We start from the raw sequence: 23,025 nt of genomic DNA, 5'->3' as shown, positions 1-23,025 counted from the left end.
CGGGGCCGCCGCGCCTGCAGCTGAAAAGCTGACAATCTGCAGCTGCGCCAAACAGACCCGTAATGCGGGAGTCGTTGGAGAGCGAGTGGTTTCGGCGGGATCGGATGACGTGGTAGTCGGGGAGGAGGCCAGATACGAACAGTGGGTCATTGAAGTCAACGAGAGGGGCACGTTGACTTGTTATTGGTATTATTATCGACAAAAATTCACTTTCTAATAATAATAATAATAATAATAATAAATCTCTTTCTCCCTTTTTTGTATTTAGAAATAAGGGTTGTACTCAACTTTATTATATAAAAAATATATATATAACAAAAAAATACAATACAACACGCAAAAAATCCAACTTAAATAAAAACAAATCTCAACAATATTATACAACACCGAACCAAAAAAATCAGAGCTAAACAACATCAAAAACACTAAGAACCCTCTACAACACTAAGAGCCCTCAACAACAAACAGATGTAGGGAAAATAAAAAAATATTGTTGGCATCAATTTTTGATATCATATGTGTAAGGTGTCCACATGACTAGCTCGAGATGATTCACGACTCATTCATAACATCACGTAGCTTAAGACACCCATCCGAAATGGGATCTATGATGATTCATCTTTACCAGAGAGAATCTGTCATTGAGTCGGGCCTACTTAGGACATTGAGCATGTTTGGTTCCCACTCTGGTGTTTAGAGGTCCATTTGTACCCATTCAGAGTCTCCCAGTGGCAAGAGAAGCCACGGAGCCCTCCTACACGCGTTATGGGAAAATTAATGTTCGGGACGCCCAATCTACATTGTAGTCCTGATTGCCCGTCGGTAATAAATTCTCCAATCAATGGACGATCAAAATACTCATTTTTGATGTTAGGGGATCGTAAGTTATTCATTTGTGGTCTCCCATCCTTCGGATCGAGAAAATCCTCTGTCAATTGCTCCTGGTGTGAACCAGGGTTTTCAGGGCTAAATCGGCGCCTAGGCGCTATGCACCAAAAATTCCTTTCTAGATGGTCAAAACCAAGTCCTTGGAAGTTTTTTTCTAGTTATTGACGCCTAAACGTCAGTCACGGGCCCTAGGCACCCTAACAACTCAAAATGGTCTTTTCCCGAGAGACGGGAAAGTAGGCTCCAACTGGGTGGCGCCTAGGAGCTAGAGGCTTGGCGCCATGGCGCCAAACTGGGCTCTTAGCTCCAAAGTCCTGCTCTTGGGCACTGTTCATTTTCAGGTCCCAAGAAAGCCTATTTCTAATGCTAATTTGATGGTGGTGCACCCCCTAAAGAGCTGGCATTGCAGAGTTCTTCTTGGGCTTGTGGAGATATGTAGGGGGGAGGGGGTGTTTTAAACCCGTGGGTTTAACCTCATTTGGCATGCCCTAAGTACCCTTAACTCTCATTATTAGCCTGATTGCAGACTCGTCGCCGGCGTCGGGGATGTCCCAATTCCCTAAGTTTGGACGGTGCGAACGTGCCACACTGGGTAATCGGCCTCACCATCTCCCAATTCAGAGGTAAAGCCGTCGCCGGCGTCGGGGATGTCGCCGCGGCGGCGGCGGTTCACGAGCACGGTGTAGTAGGTTAGGATGAGGAATAGGATGGCGGAGGAGACTGAGACGGTGGCGATGACGATGTTGGCGATAAGATGGTGGCCGGAAAAGGACTCTCGAGTTGAAAGAGGAGAGGGGAGAGGTGGAGGGGAGGGAGAGGTGGAGCAATCGTGCGTGCAAACGGTGGAGTGCTCCGATGTGGTGAGGCCGATTACCCAGTGTGGCACGTTCCCACTGAAACTTGAAGTGTTTGAGAGGGCAAGGGAGAACTCTTCTTCTTCCTTGAAGCTAGGGCTTCTTCTTGAAGGTCTTGAGTTGGAGAGCTTGGGGAAAAGGTGAGAGTGAGAGCTTCTACTTCCTCTTCCCTTTCTTCTTCCACAAGAAACTCTTTCTCCTATTTTCTTCCTCCTCTCCTTCATCTTTCTCTACCACTCCTTGAGTGTGTGAGGAGAGTTCCTTGAAGAGAAGGAGTTTGGCTAGCAAGGGAGAAAAATCACCAGAGCACCGTCCAAACTTTACCATAGCTCAAAACTTTGTCGGAGTCTCACCAGACTCTCCTTCTAGAGGAGAGCTTCTTTGTCCTTTAGAGGAGTAGAGGGGATCTCACTGGAGCTTTGCTGGAACGTGGACTTCTCTTCTACCATTATGAGAGCTTCCTCCTACTTAAAGAAATGTGTCTGGAACCTCTGCAGTGGTGAGATTTCTCTTAGTCCTTCATGTTTTCTTTCTTAGCTTGCCTAGAGGTTAGATTTACTATTGGTTGTGGGTTCCATCACCCACATGGAGCGAGTTGGTCGACCGACACTAGTCAGAACGACCACACGTCCTTGGATTATTCATTGATTTATTAGAGAAAGTCCTAGCTTATGAATCACATGCATGGCCAAATCTTTTGCGGAGCAAAGTGATTCTCATTGCAAACCTTAGACCAAAATCCTAGCGCATCGGAATCCCAATTTCCACTTGATTTGGCATTCCCAACCTTCCTTAGAGGGGTTTGGATGTTTGGATTCTACAAAGTGAGAAAACCTTTGTAGTTGGACCACCTTACAAAAATCATGAGGAGTTGTGAAATGGAAAAAACTTTGTAACTAGACAATTCAACAACTTAATGGAGAGTTTTCTATTTGGAGATCAGAAGATGAAGCTCCTCACACACCTTGCTGAAGTAGGAGGCGGATATGCTGCACATCCAAGTGCTAAACCCTACGTGCTAAAGCGAGTACGTTAGCGTGAGTATGGCTTGTTATAAAGCATGATCATTTGCTTGTATTGCGACATGTTGTGTCTTGCTAGAAGCATGTTGCATTTGCACATTGTCTTGACCAACCGCCTCTGCTCAGTTGACATAACACATTGCCTTGACCTGCCGCCCCGGCCTGGTCAACATAGCACATTTGCCTTAACCGACCTTCCAGACCAAGTTGGTATAACACATTGCCTTGACCGACCGCTCCGACCTGATCGACATAGCAAATTTGCCTTGTCTAATGGCCTGGACTCGATCGACATTGCACATTTGCCTCGACCGACAGCCTCATTACAGTCAACATAGCACCTTGGCTCAACCGATTGCCCCGACTCGATTGACCAGCCACTTTGGTTCAACCGGCCGCATTGGCCCAGTTGAACGATCACTCTGGTCCAATCGGCCAACATGGCCTGATCGACCGACCACTCTGATCCGACCGGCTAGACTAATCGCTCAGGTTTAGTCGGTCGCCCCGGCTGGTCAACTGTGTCGTGGAGGTACGCTCACCCTTTTGCATCCCTACCTTCATGACACACTCCTGTGGGTCGCTACCTCCACGACATGCCCGCTCCTGAGTCACTATCTCCATGACACACTCCGCAACACTTATATCACATGATTGTTCGCTTTTGCATTTGCATTTGCATGCATGCATGGATAGCAACCCATGCTCAATAGGCGAGTGACTATGTGTTGATCGTGATGTCTTAACGAGCATTACTTGCTAGGTTGACCCTACGAGCAGCGCGAGTTAATGCATAGAGATTAACACGAGTGTTACTGTGTTAAGGATACAAGAGATCTAACTCATTTCATCTTACATGTTACGGGCCCACATTTAATGACCCTCATTTTAAAACTAAAAACATTATATTTTACTATGTATTATATCCATCATAATTTTAAAATTATGCATATGGCAAACTAGGTCACATGTAAGACCAACTCCTTTCAAAATCCTTCCTGAGTGACATCTTTTAGATCCCTTGGATCTTTAAGACAGGACCGGTGTGGCGACCTCATCAAATTCATACGTACCCGAAGACTTATTCTGAGCACTTAGATACTGACGAAAATTACAAGCAACAAGGAAAGAATCATCATTATGAATGCAAACTTTCAATAAATTATGAGGGAAATAACATTAAGAAAATAAATCACTACGAGTCTTAAACTCATTAAGATAAAAAACATAATTATGATTAAGAAAATAAGAATATTATAAGTCTTAAGACCATCATTAAAGATTCTTCAAATATGCAAAGTAAAATTAATAAAGTAACATTTGCACCATATTAATATATAGCAATCACGAATAACAAAATTTTCATAAATTAAATGATAAATAATTTTATTAAAATAGACCCTAAGAAGACTTTCTGTTAAAAAAAAATCATTTTGCAATCAACACCAACAGGGATGTTGTAAATAAGATGCAAGCTGTGATTGGGTCTATTCCAATGTTGAGGAAAAACCCAATTACCATTAATTAAACCATCTTTAATTTTGATACTGTTGTGGAAATAAAACCAATTAAATACTGAATTCTCCAAAATCTCAAATAAATAAAAACCTTCAAGTCAAGGATCATAGAAACATAGAGGCTACTATTGCATTTTTTCTTAAGGATCATAGAAACATAGAGGCTACTATTGCATTTTTTTGAAATGAAATACATCTTCTAATTCTAGAAGCAACACACACAAACACACATATATGTTATGATTTAATTAAATTTAAGAGCGAATGTCATCCTGGATTAATTAATTTTTGGTCATTCTTAATGTCAATCTAAGGTTTTAAATATCTTTTAGTTTGACCCTTAGCATTTTAAATTTTTAATAATCATAATAATAATTATAAATATATATCTCTCTCTCGGATCTCTCGCTCTCGCTCTCTCTCTCCAGACGTGTGGACAGACAGAATAATTTACTTTATAGAGAAAAACAAACCTAGTTATTTTTCAACACTTTAAAACTCTTGTATCATTTTTTGTTGTTGTTAAACCTATCGCTGCTATCTATTTATATCATTAAAAAATATTTCTCTTGTATTGTTACATAACTTAAGATTGCAATTAAGATTTATTTAATAGATAAATAATATCATAATATCATAACTCAATGTTAAAATGATGCCACACTTTGATCAAATGCAAAATGATGAAGATGAAGTCAAATAGCTCACTACAGCGACAATCATTTCAAATTAGAGTGGTGAGGAAACCACTTCAAACACGATTAGGAGATGCAACGTAGCCAAATTGACGGTTGGTGCAATGTACATTGAAGACTGAATCAAACAAAAAAAGAGAGATATATATGCAAGTAGCAATAAACAATATTTAAACAATTGCTTTGAAACTTGAAGCACACAATTCTTTCGTATTTATCTATATCAGGCCTAACTTTCATATTAACATAAGTAACAATTTTGCATTTTAAACATATGCTAATGAAAACGATAGATTCCACTTATAAAAAATGATAAAAGTATTATTTTTTATGTGATATTAAATCATGTGAAAAACAAATATATTATCTCATTTTCCCAAAAAAAAAAAAAAAAAAAAAAAAAAACATCATAGTTATTTATTTAAAATTAAACACTGAATTCTACACTAACAAAAGTCTCATTTTCATGAAAAAAAAAATATTACGTCCGTCGTTCAGATGCGAGTACTAACATGATGGGCAACACAGTGCAATCCACGCCGTAGTCTGCACATTTTACCAACGTAATATTTTCATATTTTAATTTCAGAAAGCTGACTCCCAAACTTTAAACAACATATATAAATTTATTTTAGTTTCTTGTCACACCACACATATTTGCATGAAATCTTCATTACATTAATTTGGGGAATACTTATCAACGATGCTTATGAGGCATTGGCTGAGTTCATGTGGCTTAGAGAACATAGCCATATGATCAGCTCCTTTGATCTCCATTGTCTCTTTAACATCGCCATTCTCTTGAATCATCCAACGCTGATCTTCTTCATTCATTGCTGCATCTTCAGCGCAGATGATAAATATCTTATCGACAGATCCATAGCCTTCTTTTGTGAATGGTGGCATCTTTCTCAGATCTTCTAGGAAGTATGATGTAGTTCTCTGCTTCATACTTGCCATCGTCAAATCCTAGCCGTTCATCATAATTTCAATGGTTAAAACAGAGCTCATCTTTTATGTAAACATAATTGGAAGATTTACATCCATGCCACTCATTTCTTATGCATTTACATATCTAATGCAAATAGACAAAAATTGGGTGGTATGCATGCAAATGCGTTTGCATCATTCGTTTGACTTTACCTCAGAGGAGCAGTTTTGATAGAGGAAGGTGGCGAGAGCTTTGGAGTCGAAACAGAACGTGATCAACGGTTCTGATTTTCCGGGAACAATTACAGACTGGAACTGGATCTGTAGCTTTCGATTCGAAAGTTTTTGTAATTGCTGTAATTATACATGTGTATAGATATAAAACAAAATTAAACAAATATTAGTGAGGTTTTATTTGAGAAATATGTACTTTAAATTCAATGCAACTATCACATTAAATGAAAAAAATTATGATATCAGAAGTTTTGATGCAGTTTTGCTAATAAAAAAATAATAGACAGTGATAATTGTCTATACTGACAACAGTTGAGATTCGGCCATGCATGTCACTCTACATGGACTCTACATGATGGCATTGCCGAATTCCAGTCATTGTTTGTCGGCACGTCGACATCTAATATTTTCTTCTTATTAAGGTGACACAGAGCCGAGTTCACAATTGGGACATTTAAGGTGTCATTCCTAATCAGCTATTAAACTTTTATTCATTTATTTTTATAAAGGGGACATTTACATACATACATAATTCCTTTGTATTTATATATCTAGCACATAAACTTTACTTTTTAAATTTATATCACTCAAATCTTTCATATTAAATCAAAAGTACAATTAATTATTTTAACTTTTAAAAAATAACGCACACCTTTCCATGCATAAATAATGTGGTATACATGTTTGAAAAAATTGAAGTTTAGGCGTTTGATATGGAAGTACTTAACAATTGAATGATATGTTTGTAAATGTTGTTGTTTTTTATGCTTATTTGTTATCATTCTTTCGGGTTTATCAAAACGATTATGACTGATTTTTGTGTGGATTTGTAACCCTACTTCAATCGTCTCTTTTTTTTAATCCTCCATTGTTGATAGTGGAATATACCACATCGTGAACGTAGACTAATTTGTGTCGAATCACGTATATTGCACCATGTTTGATTGTTTGTTTGATGTTTGGTTTTGTTTTTAACATGGTTTTGCACAACAATTGATACCTGAGTCAGATCAGCGCGACTTCTATGACGTGCAGCTGCGATTCCGTTGAAGGCGCAGATGCAAGACAAACAGATCGAAGCAAGTTGAGTTACAACATCTGATAGAACCATGGATAATAACAAGTTGTCAAGTACTTCAACATCCCTCAAGACAATGAGAAAGGTAACATCCCATTGAGATCAATGTAATGAGATTTAACGATAAAAGAAAATTTGGTATGTAGTGATGTGATGCGATGGATGTGTCATGCTCTATGAATTTGAAAATAGTTCTTGATAGTGATCAACACCCTGAAGGGACATGAGAAAGAGATTGGTTGAAGATAAACCTAATTGTCTGTGACTTGGTGTAAAATTGCTTATCTCAAAAGATCAAAACTGAGATGATAATGGAAACTTTTGTAGGAAAATTACAGAAGATGCTAGAGAACAAATATCTTACGAAAAGCGCGGATAATCATCTCCAAATGAAGCATCGACTTTACATGATTTTAGATTAGAGATGGGGTTACTATTGATGAAGACTTGAATAATTTTACAAAGCTTTTGTCAAATCTATTAAATCTGGATAGGGAGGTTGGTGATGAAGACAAGTCACTTATTCTATTGAAGTCACTCCTGGATGAGTACAAAAATTTTACGAAGACACTCATTCATAAGTGAGGTCATGAATTATGATAAGGTAACTACGACGTTGTTGAATAATGTACTATATTGAAAGGATAAGGTGTTCACAAATATGAAGTTAGCTGATACACTTGCACTTCAAATTACAGATCTAAGAAGAAGAGAAACAAGACAAAGAAGGGTGGCAATGACGATACTATTCAAAATTAAGCAGCACAAGCCTTGTGAGCGCAGCCATGGGAATTATCAGTATGTTTTCTGCTTAGAAATTGGTCATTGGAAGAAAAAGCTGTCCAAAGTGACAACAAAAAGAAAAAAAAAGTTTTCTTTAACGCGAAAGCCAGTCTTATTGTGAAGATATGTGAAGAGACGAAATCAACTGTATCATGATATGTAGTTTCTCATAGTTTGTATACAAATGATTCATTTTGGATTTTGAACACATGTGCTACACATCACATTTGTCCCCATTAAGAGTGTTTCTATACATACAAAAAGTTTGATAACAGTGCATTAATCATGGGTGACAATGAAGCTTGTTATAGTATACATAAGGAGCGTCTTTACTATGATGAATGATGGTGCTGCGAGAAAGCTGACTGATATTAGACGTATTCTATATATCAAGAAAAATTTACTGTTAGCTGGGGCCTTTTAGACCAATGGCTACAAGGTAGTTATTGAAGTAAGACTTCTGAGAATATGTCGTAGAGTGCTAACTTTTTTGAAGGAAGTTTTTCATCACAACTTTCACCACTTTAGAGTATTACATTGGCTAGAACAATTGTTATTGCTAATGATTATTCTAACATCATTATATTATGACATATAAGACTTGCTTATGCTAAAGTTTTTTTCACTTAAAGCTTTGGTTAAAGGAGCAAATACCTAGAAGCTTAACTTTTGTGAATATTTTGTATTTAGCAAGAAGACACAAGTATCATTTATTACTACCATCCACAATACATATTGTATTTTAGAGTATGTTCAAACAGATTTTTATGCCCAATAAAGATGACATCATTCAATAGACAAAGATACATTATATCTTTTATTGAATATTACTACAAATATATTTGGTTGCACACCATGAAGTGTAAGAGCAAGATGCTAAAAATTTTCATTACTTGGAAGAAGTGGATTGCGAGTTAGAATGGTAAAGATAATAGAGCTGATTAGACAATGGGGGCGAACACATATCAAATGCTTCCTTTCAAGTGAAAAAAGTTGGGATAGAGCACAGCTTCACTATTTATGAGACACCACAATAGAACGGGGTGATAGAGAGGACGAACTGGACTTTGGTAGAGAAAGTTTGGTGTATATTATCCAATGCTAGGATAGATAAAGTCTACTGGGTCGAGGTCATAGACAATGCTTGTCACTTCGGGAGTCGTCTGTCTTCTACAGCCATTGGGAAGAAGACCATAAAAGAGATGTAGAAGAAGCATCCTGCTAGAGATTATGAACACATGAGGGTGGGTGTCAAGTTTATCACCATGTGTAGAATGATAAACTGAAATCATGAGAAGAAAAGGTAATCTTCGTTGGCTTTAAGCATGAAGTCAGGGATTCCAACTCTATGATTAGATATGGAAGAATATTGTTGTTAGCAGGAGAGCTTGTTGAAGCTTAGAGAATCAAAGCAGGTGCATAGTTCTATTAGGACTACATTTATGTAGTAGAAGTTGAAGTTTAATGCAACTTCATTTGCTCCATAGAGTTTGTGATCCTACCCGGGTACTTGATAATGCAATTGTAGCTCATGAGGTATCTATTGATAGTTCTTAAGAAAAGTTGGAAAAAGATACTGAGGATGAGGCCACCCTACAGAGGAATATATTGCTAAGATCAAGACCAACAGTCATAATATCCCAAAAAGTAACTTGGATGAGGGATCAAATTGCATTTGTACTTTCGACCATGGAGGCTGAAATTTTTTATCACTACGAGGAAGTATTAGAGAGCTCAGATAGTGATCTTTAAAAAGGGCCAATAAATGATGAGATAAAGTATCTTTAGAAGAATTCGATTGGAGGTAGGTTAAGCTTTCTCCAGGAAAAAATGTCATTGCGTGCAAATGGGTGTATGCAAAGAAGAAATGATCTTATGAAGCTAATGTGTGGTACAATACAATGTTAGTGGAAAAAAAGTTTGCACAATGAGAATGAATTGATTATGATGAGGTGTTATCACAGTGTTCAAGAATACCTTGATTTGTGTTCTTTTAGCATTTATAGTACATTATAGTATGATTTTAGAGCAATCTAATGTGAAGACTAAATTTTTATATGGGGTATTGTAATAAGAGATTTATATGTTTACCCGCATGGATATAGAGTCTTAAAAGAATTTATTTCAAAAGACTTAGTTGACAGACCGGACAAGCCTTAAGCCGTAGTCACCACAATAGTGGTATAAGATGTTTGATTAGTCCATGACAAACCACGGGTACACGAGGAGCCAATAAGATCATTGGGCATATTTTAAAAAATTGGTCAATAGTGAGTTCATCTACTAGCTTCTATATATTGATGATATGTTGATTTCATTTGCTAGTCAGATTGAGATTGATAGGATGAAGAAAAAATTGTCTAGATATTTTGAGACGAAAGAGTTGGGTGAAAATCATAGAATTCATAGCATGAAAATTCTCGAGAAGAAGGTAGATGGAAAAGTTTGGCTCTCACAAAGAGCATGTATTGGGAATGCACTAAAAATGTTTGGGGCTCATGAAAAAATTGTTTAGTTATTCTGAGATGAAAGAGTTGGGTGAAAATCATAGAATTCTTAGCATGAAGATTCCCAAGAAAAATGTATGAAAAAGTTTGGCTCTCACAAAGAGCATATATTGGGAATGCACTAAAATTTTGGGGTTCTTGACTCGAGCAAGGCGATGAGTCTAACTATTGCATCTCACTTTCAGTTGAGTTTAGATCAATGTCCTAATAATGATAAGAAGAGAAAAGTTATGCAATCAATTTCATATGCTAGTGTAATGGGAAGTTTGATGAATGTCATGATTTGTATTAGGTCTGACTTTATATAAGTAGTTTGTGTTGTGAGCATATTCATGCATGATCTAGGATATAGTCATTAAGAAATTGTGAAGATTATTCTGAGTTATCTGAAGGGAACAGTTGATATTAGCTTGTTGTTTGAGAGTTATGTGAATGTTACACTGATTCAAATTATGCAAGCGATGTAGATAGGTGTTGGTCTACGATGGTTTACTTATCCATATTGACAGAAGATCCAATCAGTTAGAGATCAGTTCTTCGGTTTACTTTTGCTTTGTCTACTATGTATGTTGAGTACATGATAGTCACAGAGGGGATGAAGGAAGTGATATGGATGCATTGCCTATTAGATGACTTTAGAGTTGACCGAGAGTCTATGATAGTATTAAGTGATAGTTGAAGTGCAACATTATCGGTCATGAATCCAATTTATGTCAATACAAAACACATTAATATCAGATACCATTTTGTTCTAGACTTAATTGATGACATCAATGTTCTGTTGAATAAGATAGATACAAAGGAGAATCCAACAAACATGCTCACAAATGTATTACTAGTCCACATACTATAAAATTTGGTGAACATCTGAATTGATAATTGATTGTAAATTCTGACATTTTGATGTTGTCATTTTGACGTTGGAGCTCATTTTGATTATCTCTCACTTATCTGGAATTGAGAGATGAGGTGGAGATAGTCTTATTTGAAACTTATTTATAAAAAGAGGGTAAATAGGAAAATTTATATCTTATCTTAATATGCCATTATCCTCTCTTATTTATAGAAGTAATTTTGACTAATTTTTATGTGTGGAGTTACAATACTATTTCAGCTTCTTTTCTTTCTCCACACCCGTTGTCACAAGAATAACTCCTCTCTGAACATAGGCGGATTTGCACCGAACCACGTAAATCACATCATATTTGATTGGCTGTTTGTCACGTGTTTATTTTTTCCGCAATATTTTGCACATCAAATCTTTCTTTTTTTAATTTAATTTAGAGTTGGGGAGGGGGCAGTTCAATTAGTTTGCACATTTGTATTGTAATGAAAAGGGTATCAATAAAGAATATCTTTCGTTTAGCATGTGAGGCTGTTTTTTCATGTTTCTTTGCACTTCTGTTTTATTATAGAATTCTATAACGTGGATTTGGCTTGTTGCAGATTTGCAGTATCACTGAGGGTTCTGGGCTAAAATGATGGAGAAATTACTATTGATAGATTATTGTCAATAATAAATATTATAGGAGATTAACCCTAATTAATTAACTTTACCCAATTACCCCCTCATGATAGTTGTAAGCTTATCCAATTAATTAAATTCAAAACGGATTAAATTTTAATTTTAATCACTGATGAAGCTTATTAACGCTGAATAAATATTAATCTATTAAAACTAAAGAAATAAAATTATAATTAGTTTGAAGGTGTCGATTTATTTATTAATTGTTCGTATATATTTATTTGTTAGTTTTTTAATTATCTTTTGAGTGTGTGTGTTTATGTTTTTTTGTCTTTGTTAAAATTTATTTATTTATTTAATAAATTTGCCTTCCCTAAAAATATATTTTTTTTTATGTGTATGTATCTATGCATGTGTATATAATATGATTATAAGAATCATCATTGATGAACCACCAACAAATTTTCATCAATGATTTGCTAATTTGCTAATAAGAATATATGCATGTAATGATTTCATAAACATGTTTATCAGATTCATAACATGGTAAATCATAGCATCGTAGATGACAAATCAAGTTTGCATTCATATAGTCAATGTAAGTACTCATCCACAATATACAGAAAAATATTAATTCACGTAAAAAATTAAATATGTGTATATAATCTTTTGAGCAAGAAAAGTTCGAACTTCAATTAAGAGTCATTCAGCGCAACGATTTCAGTAAACTTATAGTCAAACTGACCGGTTTGACGAGACGAACCCAATGATATCAAAATTAGCCCAATCCGAGACAAATCAAACTCAGATCAAGTCATTCAACCACACTTGAAAGTTTTTTGAACAAATTTAAAAGGTCAAACGAATGCCAAATCTAGCAAGCCTATAGTCGAATTGAGCATATCGACAAGAGGAATCCAGTGACCCAGAGATTGCTCAATAATGACATCGTTAAGACACTCAAATGTCTATCAAACACTGTTTGATCAAAAGCTTTCTGAATCGTCTTATCAAAGCGGTTCATATACCTACATCAATTACACCAAGAACATTATAAACAGAGTCTCACCCTCTCATGAGCAGTGATGAGAACTTAAGGCTTGAGAAAAAAATTGAAGCTTTGAGAAAGGGCTGAAGTTCATCACCACTCCTGCCATCATCAATCGCCGTCGATCGTCATTGACAACCCTACCACCGTTGACCATTGATGTTCGCCGACGATCAACGTTGACTGTCAACCATCGCCAACTGTAGTTGATCACTGTCAACCGCCATAAACCACCATTGATAGCCGCCGACCACCACTGACCGCCATCGATCACCGCTGTCCGTCATCGACCACCACCTGCCGGCCTCCACTGATCGTCATCGACCTTCGTCCACTTCTACAACGAGTTTATTCGCACGTCGGCATCGTAATTCAAAAAACTTTGTAACATTTTTCCGTCTGTGAGACAACGGTCTCTGTAATCATCGGCTTACAGTGGATTTTTATAACTGGGCCAGACCCCGTAATTTTTTTTTTACGTGTTTTTCACGTAAAAGCTTCAGGTGTCACTACTGGTTATTTTTTTACCTGAGTATGTGTTAAATTCTCGTAAAATGCTAGACATTAAACCATTATTCTACCGTCGTAAATTTTCTAGCACACACCAATCATAAAAGGCAAAAAAAAAATTCCTTTCATAAAAACAGAAGTTTTATAAGAAAAAAATATTCATGAAGAAATTTATTTTGAATTATATGATAAAATAGTAAAGCAATAAGACATAAACTGCTATAACTTGACAACATAATTTACTCCATGTCATATCTTTGTCTTTTGGAAGTTGAACTCTAATAAATTATTAGGTCCGGAAGTAATCTAATAATTTCTCCTCAGCCACAGCACTTCACTGCCCAGTTTCTTATAGATATTTTTTTAAGAAAATAATGAAAAATCATTAACAGCACTGAATAATATAACCTGCTCGACAAGATAAGAAGGATCATGAAGAGTATCAGGCAAAAATGCAGTGAGGAAGACAGCAGCAGCGATCTTGTCAGGAAAGGCATCCATGGCGAAAGCCAAACAGATGCCCCCGAAGCTATGTCCGACCAGAATCACTTTCTCCCCATCTGGAACTGTAGACATAAACTCCATTAACGGCCTGTTGTAATCCTCAAAGGTCCGAACATCTTCAGGAATTCTTCTCGGATCATCTCCAGAAGCAGCGAGATCTATAGCCGTCACTGAATTATATCCCATAGATTGAAGCTCATCCACCACCTTATGCCAACACCAAGCTCCATGGCCAGATCCATGAACTAGAATAACGCTGAACGATTCTTTATTCATTTTTTTTTTTTTTTCTTTTTGCTCTTCGTTGGAACTTCGTTGGAACTTTCAAGCTCAAGTATGGAATTTCATCATAATTGTAAATTTGTAGTAAATATATACATGTAATAAATTAGTGCTTACCTAATGGGTGGATTTTTGTCATTAAGTGCCACTTGGTCTAAAATATCTAAGCTGGCCGAAAGTAAAAAAAAAGGTGGTTTCATTGACGATTTAAATGCTTTTGCAGTTTCCACATTTAATCATTATTAAAAGACAAGTGAGGTGAGGATGTGTGCATCTAGGAGGAGTCGGTGCAGATATCACAGAAATCCAACGATTCAGATTAAGAAAGCATGATTAAGGGACTAGTCGAATCAGGCGAGCCAAACCGACCAAGTCAAAAAAACAGTGAGGATGGGCGACTGGCAAGAACCAAGCAGTTCATGCAAAAACTCATCAAGAGAGTGTCCGTGTCTCAAACCAAGAGAAAGTCGACTAGACGCAGAAGTTTATCATGCAAGCGAGCCGATCCGATGAAAGGGTTATCTTCACAGAGCAACTTCGACCATCCAACAGAGACAAAAAAGATTTCTCACTAGAAGTAGGATTTTTGAGCCCACCTGGTTCGACCTAGTGAGCCAAGCCGATCTAGCCCTACAGACAGATAATCAACCGTGCTCAGCCGACCGTTAGAAATGACCGAATGATAAGTTGACGCTTATAAAAAACCCAAAATACTTAGTGTAAATCTAATCCAGATGGGAGCAAAAATGTAATATCACTATTGTACTTAATCTTCTACAAATAGAGAAAACGTTTATTCCAGAAGGGCCCCTCTCTATGTGATTTTTATTGTTCATTCTTGGGATTATAGCTCCATTCTCTCTCTCCCCCTAAATTTCTACTCTTCTCTCACACTCTACTCCTTCAGTGTAATTTACGTACAAATTTGAATTCAACATCGTAAAATGTGTCTTGAGTGTAGATCATGCTATAAACAAGAAGAGAAGCAAACCAATGAGAAGAACCTAATAACGGGTAGAACAACAACAATATGTATTACATTCGAGAATTTGTGATTCAATAAATCCAAGATCTGAAGGATCAAATGTTAGAGCTAGATGATCGGAGTCGTGTTGACTAGGATCAACAACACCCCGACATGATTCTTTGGAGCTGAAACCACACGACCTTGGAGCGGGAGAACAATACATTGCTCCTCGATAAAGCTAAGTCGCCACCAATCAATCGTGGTCTCTTTGGGTTTATCGAAGCATCGTGCGGGCCAGAGAATGTATTCTCTTGAGAAATTCTTAAGTCGAGCCACCAAGACAATCTAATATTTCAAATTTATGATCCCATTAATTAAAGATAACCAATCACATCCCTTTACTTTTTACTTGTTTAAATTCATGTGAAAATTCTAACCAAATGTATAATCCCAGATTCAACAGATATTCAGGGGAATTGTTTGAATTTCACTCAAAGAGTCATCGAGGATGGTCGACACTCAAGGAATAGAATTAGGCAATGTGCTCCATTAAACTGCTTGAACTGTGAAGAGACAACCCCGGAGGATATGGTATGTACTCATAAGCCTCAGTGTAAGGTCAAACTCTCCGCAATACGGCCTCTCCTTGCTGAGCTGCTAAGCGAGCCTTAACTTTCGCTCTACCAAGGATTGTAAGTGTAAGTTGGAAGGTGCCCGCTCATGTTAGGCAGCATCGGAGGAAATGGCGTGAACATACCTTGTAGGTTCAGGTAGCACAACTAACGTCACCAAACGTGTCTCAACCTCAGTCAGAGGTGAGACTATGTCAGACCCAGCCCAGTCTGCTTGTAATGCTGCTATCTAAGCAGTAAGAAGGGCTATTTGACACTGTAGAAGGGCGATAGTTTGATCGCTGGTGTGCTTCCCTTGATTAATCACAGGGACATCTTGAGTCTCTGCGGGCTAGTCTAACGTAGTGTCCTAACACAACATCCAAGTGAGTGCAAGGTTATGCCAGAAGACTGATGTACGTTTTTATGGGGTCGCCGTCTCCGACCCCATCCTAATGATCCATGGATTCTAAGAAGTGTCACTAGATGTAGGTTTTGTAAAACTTTAAGTTTTAAAAAGGCTGACCTTACCTATGGTCTTAGGTAGGGATGCATATAATTTCAAAGTAAATTTTGAAAAATATGATGCATACATAATAGGAAATTTTGAGTTTTTATATTTTAAAATAGTTCATAGGAAATGAAAGCCTAAGTGACATCTATTAGACCCATTGGAATCTTAGAACAACAAACGTGTGCTAGTCACAATACGATGATGAATATTGCCGACCAAGACATTCTCGTGGGCAATACTAGCTGGTGCATCGTGACCAACAAAGATTCATTTAACTAACGAGCTAGTTTCATCATTGAGACAATCGGGAATGCACATGGAGATTCAAGGTGATCCAATGTAGTACAATCAACTTATCAGGGTAGGAGCGATCAAAAGATAGCAAACATACGTCACAAGTATATGGGAGCATATACTAATGATGAATGTGCTGACTATGCGGAGTGGTGCATGCAAATGCAGTACAAGTGGAGGCGAGTGTGCCGAGGAGACAATGACTCGGGATTTAGTGTGCCGAGAAGGCAGTGACTCAAAGAATGAGTGTGTTGAGGAGGCAGTAAGTTGGGATTAAGTATGTTAAGGAGGCAGTGACTCGGGATTCTGTGTGTCAAGAAACAGTGACTCAAAGAATGAGTGTGTCAAGAAGACAGTGGCACGTGATTGAGTGTGTCGAGGAAACAATGACTCAGAGAATGAGTGTGTAGAGGAGACAGTGACTCATAAGAATGACATGTGGATGTTGGGATGAGTGTGGTCCTCATTAGGGGAGAACCACGCCATGGGTAGGCTTAGTATACAAGCCTTCCACACGGAGGACACGAGGGTGTTGAAGGATGAGTGTGCAAGAGCAGTGACTCGAGTGCAAACCACAAACATATGAAATGCAAACCGACATTATGCTATGCAGACAGACATACAAAGGTGAATAAGTGTAAATGCAAACACAAATGTCAAGGAATGGGAACTAAGTGTTGTGCCCAAGTAGGGTGTAGATGCACCGCGAGCATATGGGGGCAAGTGCTCGCATGTGCACAAAGGGGTGCAAGAGTGAATGTGTTCATGCAAGCAATACAAAACGAGCATGCAATCATACATCATTCAAGTGGAGTCAATCAATATGATCGAAACGATGGAGGTCAATTGTTCGAGTCGAAGAAAAGTAGTCAATTGGACCGACTTGGGAGACCGATCAACAAAAAAGGGTTGATTGGATTGTTCGAACTGGTGGTGTTCGATTGGTCAAGCCGACGATGGTGGTCGATCTGATTGATCAGGCCAGTGGCGGCTAATCGACAGGGATGGGCCGGTCAAAACGATCAAACCGGTGGCAGTTGATTGGTCTGGCCGACAAAGGTGGTCTATCATATCGTCCTGGGCAGTTGATCGACGAGAAAAGATCGGTCGAAACGATCAGATTGATGGCAGTCAATCGACAAGGCTGACGGAGGTGGTCAATCGATCCGATGTGAACGACTGATTGACGATGCATGCAAAAATACGATATTTTGATGCAATTTTAACATTCATGCCAATCATACAAAAATGAATGTAAATACATGCATGAAATAGATATCAAACCGGCTCATCCTAAAGAACTCACGAGAAACATAGGGTAAGTGAGCAATGGAAAAGTTTACCAACGCCTTATTGAGCGAAGCAACAAGACGCCCACCTCCATTTGCACGACACAAGGTGGGGAATCTCTCACGAGGAAGATTCACTATGACGGAGAAGGTTCTACAATACAAAGCTTTAGCTACTGCAACTACCGAAATAATATAGATCAGAGGACTTCTATAAGAATTAATAGATCAACAAATTCCCAAAACTATTGTTTACAGTGACAGTTTCTCTGCTACTCGCTCATAATTCTATTTTCCGCACCAGAATAAAATATGTCGAAGTGAACTGCAACTTTATAAGAGATCACATAAAACACAAATAGATTCATCTAAAGCATGTTCTCACTGAAGCTCAAGATGCCAACAAGTTCATGAAGCCGCTACCTATCAAAAGACATCAAGACCAAACTTTCAATCTGACGATCTGAAGCCCAAATCATCAGCTTGAAGGTGATCAAACATCTTCGATAGATTCAGTTGTAATCTAATGGTTTTGATTAATTATTGCCTGTTGTGGCTCGAGTATAAGTGAGTGGTTTGGATTTTGGTTGATTTGCTGTTAATTATGTTATCATGACAACATAATTACATATATAGCTTAATGAAATTATCTTGCTGTGAATTGAAGTCCTATAATTGCATATAGATTATGAAATTCAAGTTTAAGAAGCAAAACTCCTCCAGCTATTTAACAGAAGCTAATAACTATTGGCTAAATAGTAATCGTTGCCTTAATATAAATGGCTTCTTTCAACTCAATGCTGTAGAGTTATGTTAAATGAAACTAAAAAACCATTCATTAAGTTATCTTTTTTGCATTTAATTATTTTATGCTGACATATATATTCAATAATTTATATTATTATTTTATTTTATAGAGTTATCATTTCAAAATTATAAAAAAATTAAAAAATTGGCCAATAATAAAAACCAATCAATTTCTTTGCTCGTTACTTGTAGATTTTAACCAATCAGTAGTTTACAATTTTTAGAGTTTAATATATTTTTTGGAAAAAAAATTATTTATTTTATCAGGGTTTTAACCACAGAAAATTTTCTTTAAAATTTAACAAAGTCATCAACAATTACAGAGGAGATAAATGAACAAAATTTAAGAACAAATTAGTCTAATATAATATACTTTGGAACATGAATCATTAACAAATTAAAGGATTGATTTGCAAAATCTGTATTCGGATCAGGGATTAGGCTTAAGCCACACATAAATTTATTCATAATGAAGACACATGATCAGTTTTTATTTGAGTTCACTGTCGATCAATAATTAGAGATTTGCATGAAATCTTCAATATTTAGTTCCCTCTGAGAAAATTTATAAAATGGAATATATGTCAACAATGCTTGCAAGGAGTTGGCAGAGTTCACGTGGCTTAGACAGCATAGGCATATGATCAGCTCCTTCGATCTCTATTGTCTCTTTAACATTGCCGTTGTTCTGAATCATCCAACGCACAAAATCCTCTTTGATTAGTGCATCTTCATTGCATATAATACATATCTTATCCACAGATCCAAAGCCCTCTTTTGTAAATGGCGAACAGTTGCTCAGATCTTCGCTGAAGTTTAACGTAGGCCTCAACATCATGCTTGCCAGACTCAAATCCTAGCCATTCATCACAAACTTTTGATGGGTTAATGTGTAAAACAGAGACCATTTTATATTAAATTTGTACTAATTAATTTTCATATTACCTCAAAGGAGCAGTTTTGATAAACGTAGGTGGCAAGAACATTGGAATCGAAGCACGCTGTGAGAAAAGGTTCTGATTTTCCGGTAATGACGACTGGCTTTATCTCAAGTTCTATCTTTCGATTGGAAAGCTGTTGAAGTTGCTGTAATTATATGTTTAAGAGAATTAAATAAATGTAAAAGATACCATAACTTTTTCTATGAAAAAATACAAATTATTTTTAAATCATTCAAATTTATATGGAAATATGAAAAAGTTTTTGGGTTTGTGGAGCCTGAAACACTCATGATAGTTTGGAAGAGCATCGCAATCAAGGAGGAAGCAAACTGCAGGCTTGCTCGCTGCCTATGGACCGAGGGCCTGCCTGACGGGACCATGCCCATAAGTGGCCCACACCTGGGAAAAAATTTGCATACGTCAAGGGGTACGCAGAGATGCGTACATAATAGGGTACACGGGCGTTATATGAGGGTTACATGGGGGTTACAAGCGTGTTATAACTTCCTTGTAACTCTCGTGTAACTCGGTTGTAACCCGAGTTTTTATTTTATCCATTGAGATTACAAGGTTACAGCGGGATTACACGGGAGTTACACGGGAGGTTACATGGGAGTTTCACGGGAGGTACAACGGGTTATAACCCCCTTATAATCTCGGTATAAACCCCGTGTACCCTATTATGTACGCATCTCTGCATACCCCTTGACGTACGCAAATTTTTTCCCCACGCCTGGGTATGCAAAGTGCACAACATACATGTGCCACTTCAATTCAGTTTAAAGTCGTCAGTCCAAGTGACGAAGTGGCTAATCTCCGCACGCGCGTTTCTTCCACAATAAGGGCATAAGAGGAGAATTTCAGCCTGTTTTCTCTTGTGGGATTGAAAGAAAGGATTTGTAGTGAAACTCTTTAAGTTTCATTGCTTATAAACTTATAAATAGAACATTTGAGTCAATTCTCCGTGCTGTTATAACGAATATTTGTTCATTGGTATAACTGTGATTTTTTCTTAATACCTTAAAAATGAAAATAAATTAAATCCAATAACATAATTAGATATTAATATTACCTGATCGATAAAATAGAAAGGTTGATGAAGAGTATCAGGCAAAAGTGCATTGACGAAAATAGCAGCAGCGATCTTTTCAGGAAAGGCATCCATGGCGAAAGCCAAACTGAGGCCCCCGAAGCTATGACCCACCAGAATGACTTTCTCTCCATCTGGAACTGTTGACATAAACTCCATTAACGGCCTGTTATAATCCTTAAAGGTCCGAACATCTTCAGGAATTCTTCTCGAATCAGCTCCAGAAGCAGCGAGATCAATAGCTGTCACTGAATTATATCCCTTAGATTGAAGCTCAGCCAGCAGCTTATACCAACACCAAGCTCCATGGCAAGATCCATGAATTAGGATAACTCTTAAAGCTTCTTTACTCATTTCTTCTTTTCGCTCTTTGCTTAGTAGTTTCAAGCATGCACATCTGTAATTATTTCCTTGTCATGCTTGTAATCTACGGTATATTAATAATCAGGAAGATCAAAAAAACAAAGGTGACCTCATAGATGATTTAATGTTTTTTGAACTGTGGAAAAATAATGTGCCGGCAACATGAATGACCAGATTGTTGATGATGAAACAAAAACAAGAGTTTTTAGGAGACTGGAGATTTCATAGTTTCCACATTTAATCATTATTAAAATACAAGTGAGGATGTGCACATCAAGAAAGAGTCGGTGCAAATATCACAACGATCCAACAATTCAAATTAAGAAAGTAAGATGAAGGAAGACCTCCCACAAAGAGATCAAGGGACCAGTCGAATCAAGCGAGCCAAACCAACCAAGTCAAAAACAATGTGAGGGTGGTCGACCCGTACCACCCAAGTAACTCACCCAAAAGCTCATTAGGAGAGTGTTTGTATCTCAAATCAAAAGAAAGTCGACTCGATGCGGAAGTTTATCCTACAGGCGAGCTGACTTGATGAAAGGTTTATTTTCACAAAGCATCTTTTACTATTCAACAAAGATAAAAAAGATTTCTCGTTAGAAGTAGGAACTTTGAGTCCACCTTGTTGTTGTGAGATCTATAGATACATTAGTTGATGTTGTATATATATATATATATATATCAAATAGTAGAACGATCGACAAAGCGAAAAATATAACAACAATTTTCACACCAGAAAACAACAACTCCACAGCGGAACATACAGATTTACGTGGTTCGGCAAATTGTCTATGTTCACGGAGTTGCAGAGGATTTTATTACTTGAGGAAATTTACATCAGTCGATCACCTCGACTTACAAGATGAATCTCTCAATCTTCGTTACTCTCTCTCTTATTCTCTCTATGTTCTTCTCTCTTTATACCGATATTCACCGAAAAAATTTATATCGATATACATCGAAGAAGATAAACTTACAAGAGAAATAAACCCAATTTATCTTCTGCCACAAGCCACCAAGAAGAAGCCTAGGGAGAACAATCTTCTTCTTCTTCCTTCTTCCTTCTGTCACAAGGAACTACCGCTTGCACTTCTTTTTCTCTGCCCGAGGAAACTTTCCTCTATCCCGAGGAAACCGAAGAAGAACACACTGTGACTTCTCTTAAACTGAAAGGAGAGCCGTACGATACCTTTTATCGCGAGAGAGGAGGCGGGGTTGGCTACGTTTTGCGAATAGAAACGCAAAAAATGGAAGCGGGAGCGACGATTTTCGCAAAACCGCAGGGTCGCGGCCGTGACCTTTCGCGATCGGGCCCGGGAACGGGTAGCAGGCGTGGGATCGGGAAAAATTGGGCTCTAACGCTAACAATCTCTCACTTGGAGACCGATGCACAAGCTACAACATTTCCTTCCTCGAACTGATATTTTCCACTGCCGGTGTCGCCCTTTTCTTCAAACATGAATCCTCCACTATGAATCCTTCACCTCTGCAACTCAAAGTCTTGTATTCACTCCAAAAGACTAACTGAAGTTGTACACAACCTCAGTTTCTCAAGAGTAACACTCTCAGTCAACATATCAGCAGGGTCCAAATAACCTTACACCTCCAAGCTATTTCCTGATTCACTCTTCTCTCTGCTTGCAACTCCCACTACATGGGCAATGTCCTGTCTCTACTGAAAGTCTTTTTCAATAAGTCTAGTTTTGTACCTCTTACTGTTAGTTTTAGATAAGATCCAGCTGGTCATAGCACTTTATTTTTTACTTGTTTAAATGTATGTAAAAATTCTAACTGAATGTATAAACCCAGATCCAATTGATAATCATAGAACT

General features: G+C 37.5%; 2 protein-coding genes across 2 annotated transcripts; both read right to left on the bottom strand.

Moving 5' to 3' along the window:
* Window positions 1-5,445: 5,445 nt before the first annotated feature.
* Window positions 5,446-14,517, bottom strand: LOC110025063 (salicylic acid-binding protein 2-like). Its single transcript, XM_020725327.1, has 4 exons — window positions 14,435-14,517; window positions 13,940-14,345; window positions 6,120-6,260; window positions 5,446-5,945 (listed from the first exon to the last, which is right to left on the bottom strand). Exons 1-4 carry the CDS (start codon window positions 14,515-14,517, stop codon window positions 5,655-5,657), a joined length of 921 nt encoding a protein of 306 aa, XP_020580986.1. The 3' UTR covers window positions 5,446-5,654.
* A 4,692-nt stretch (window positions 14,518-19,209) lies between these two features.
* On the bottom strand, window positions 19,210-21,222 carry LOC110025070 (salicylic acid-binding protein 2-like). The gene is made up of 3 exons (XM_020725335.1): window positions 20,813-21,222; window positions 19,745-19,885; window positions 19,210-19,655 (listed from the first exon to the last, which is right to left on the bottom strand). The coding sequence occupies exons 1-3, from the start codon at window positions 21,182-21,184 to the stop codon at window positions 19,365-19,367; spliced, it is 804 nt and encodes a 267-aa protein (XP_020580994.1). The 5' UTR covers window positions 21,185-21,222; the 3' UTR covers window positions 19,210-19,364.
* Window positions 21,223-23,025: the final 1,803 nt, after the last annotated feature.

This window comes from Phalaenopsis equestris, unplaced genomic scaffold, assembly GCF_001263595.1.
Source record: "Phalaenopsis equestris unplaced genomic scaffold, ASM126359v1 Scaffold000287, whole genome shotgun sequence".
Classification (NCBI taxonomy): domain Eukaryota; kingdom Viridiplantae; phylum Streptophyta; class Magnoliopsida; order Asparagales; family Orchidaceae; genus Phalaenopsis; species Phalaenopsis equestris.
Note: the sequence above shows the minus strand (reverse complement) of the source record. Positions and strands in the feature narration are given on the sequence as shown.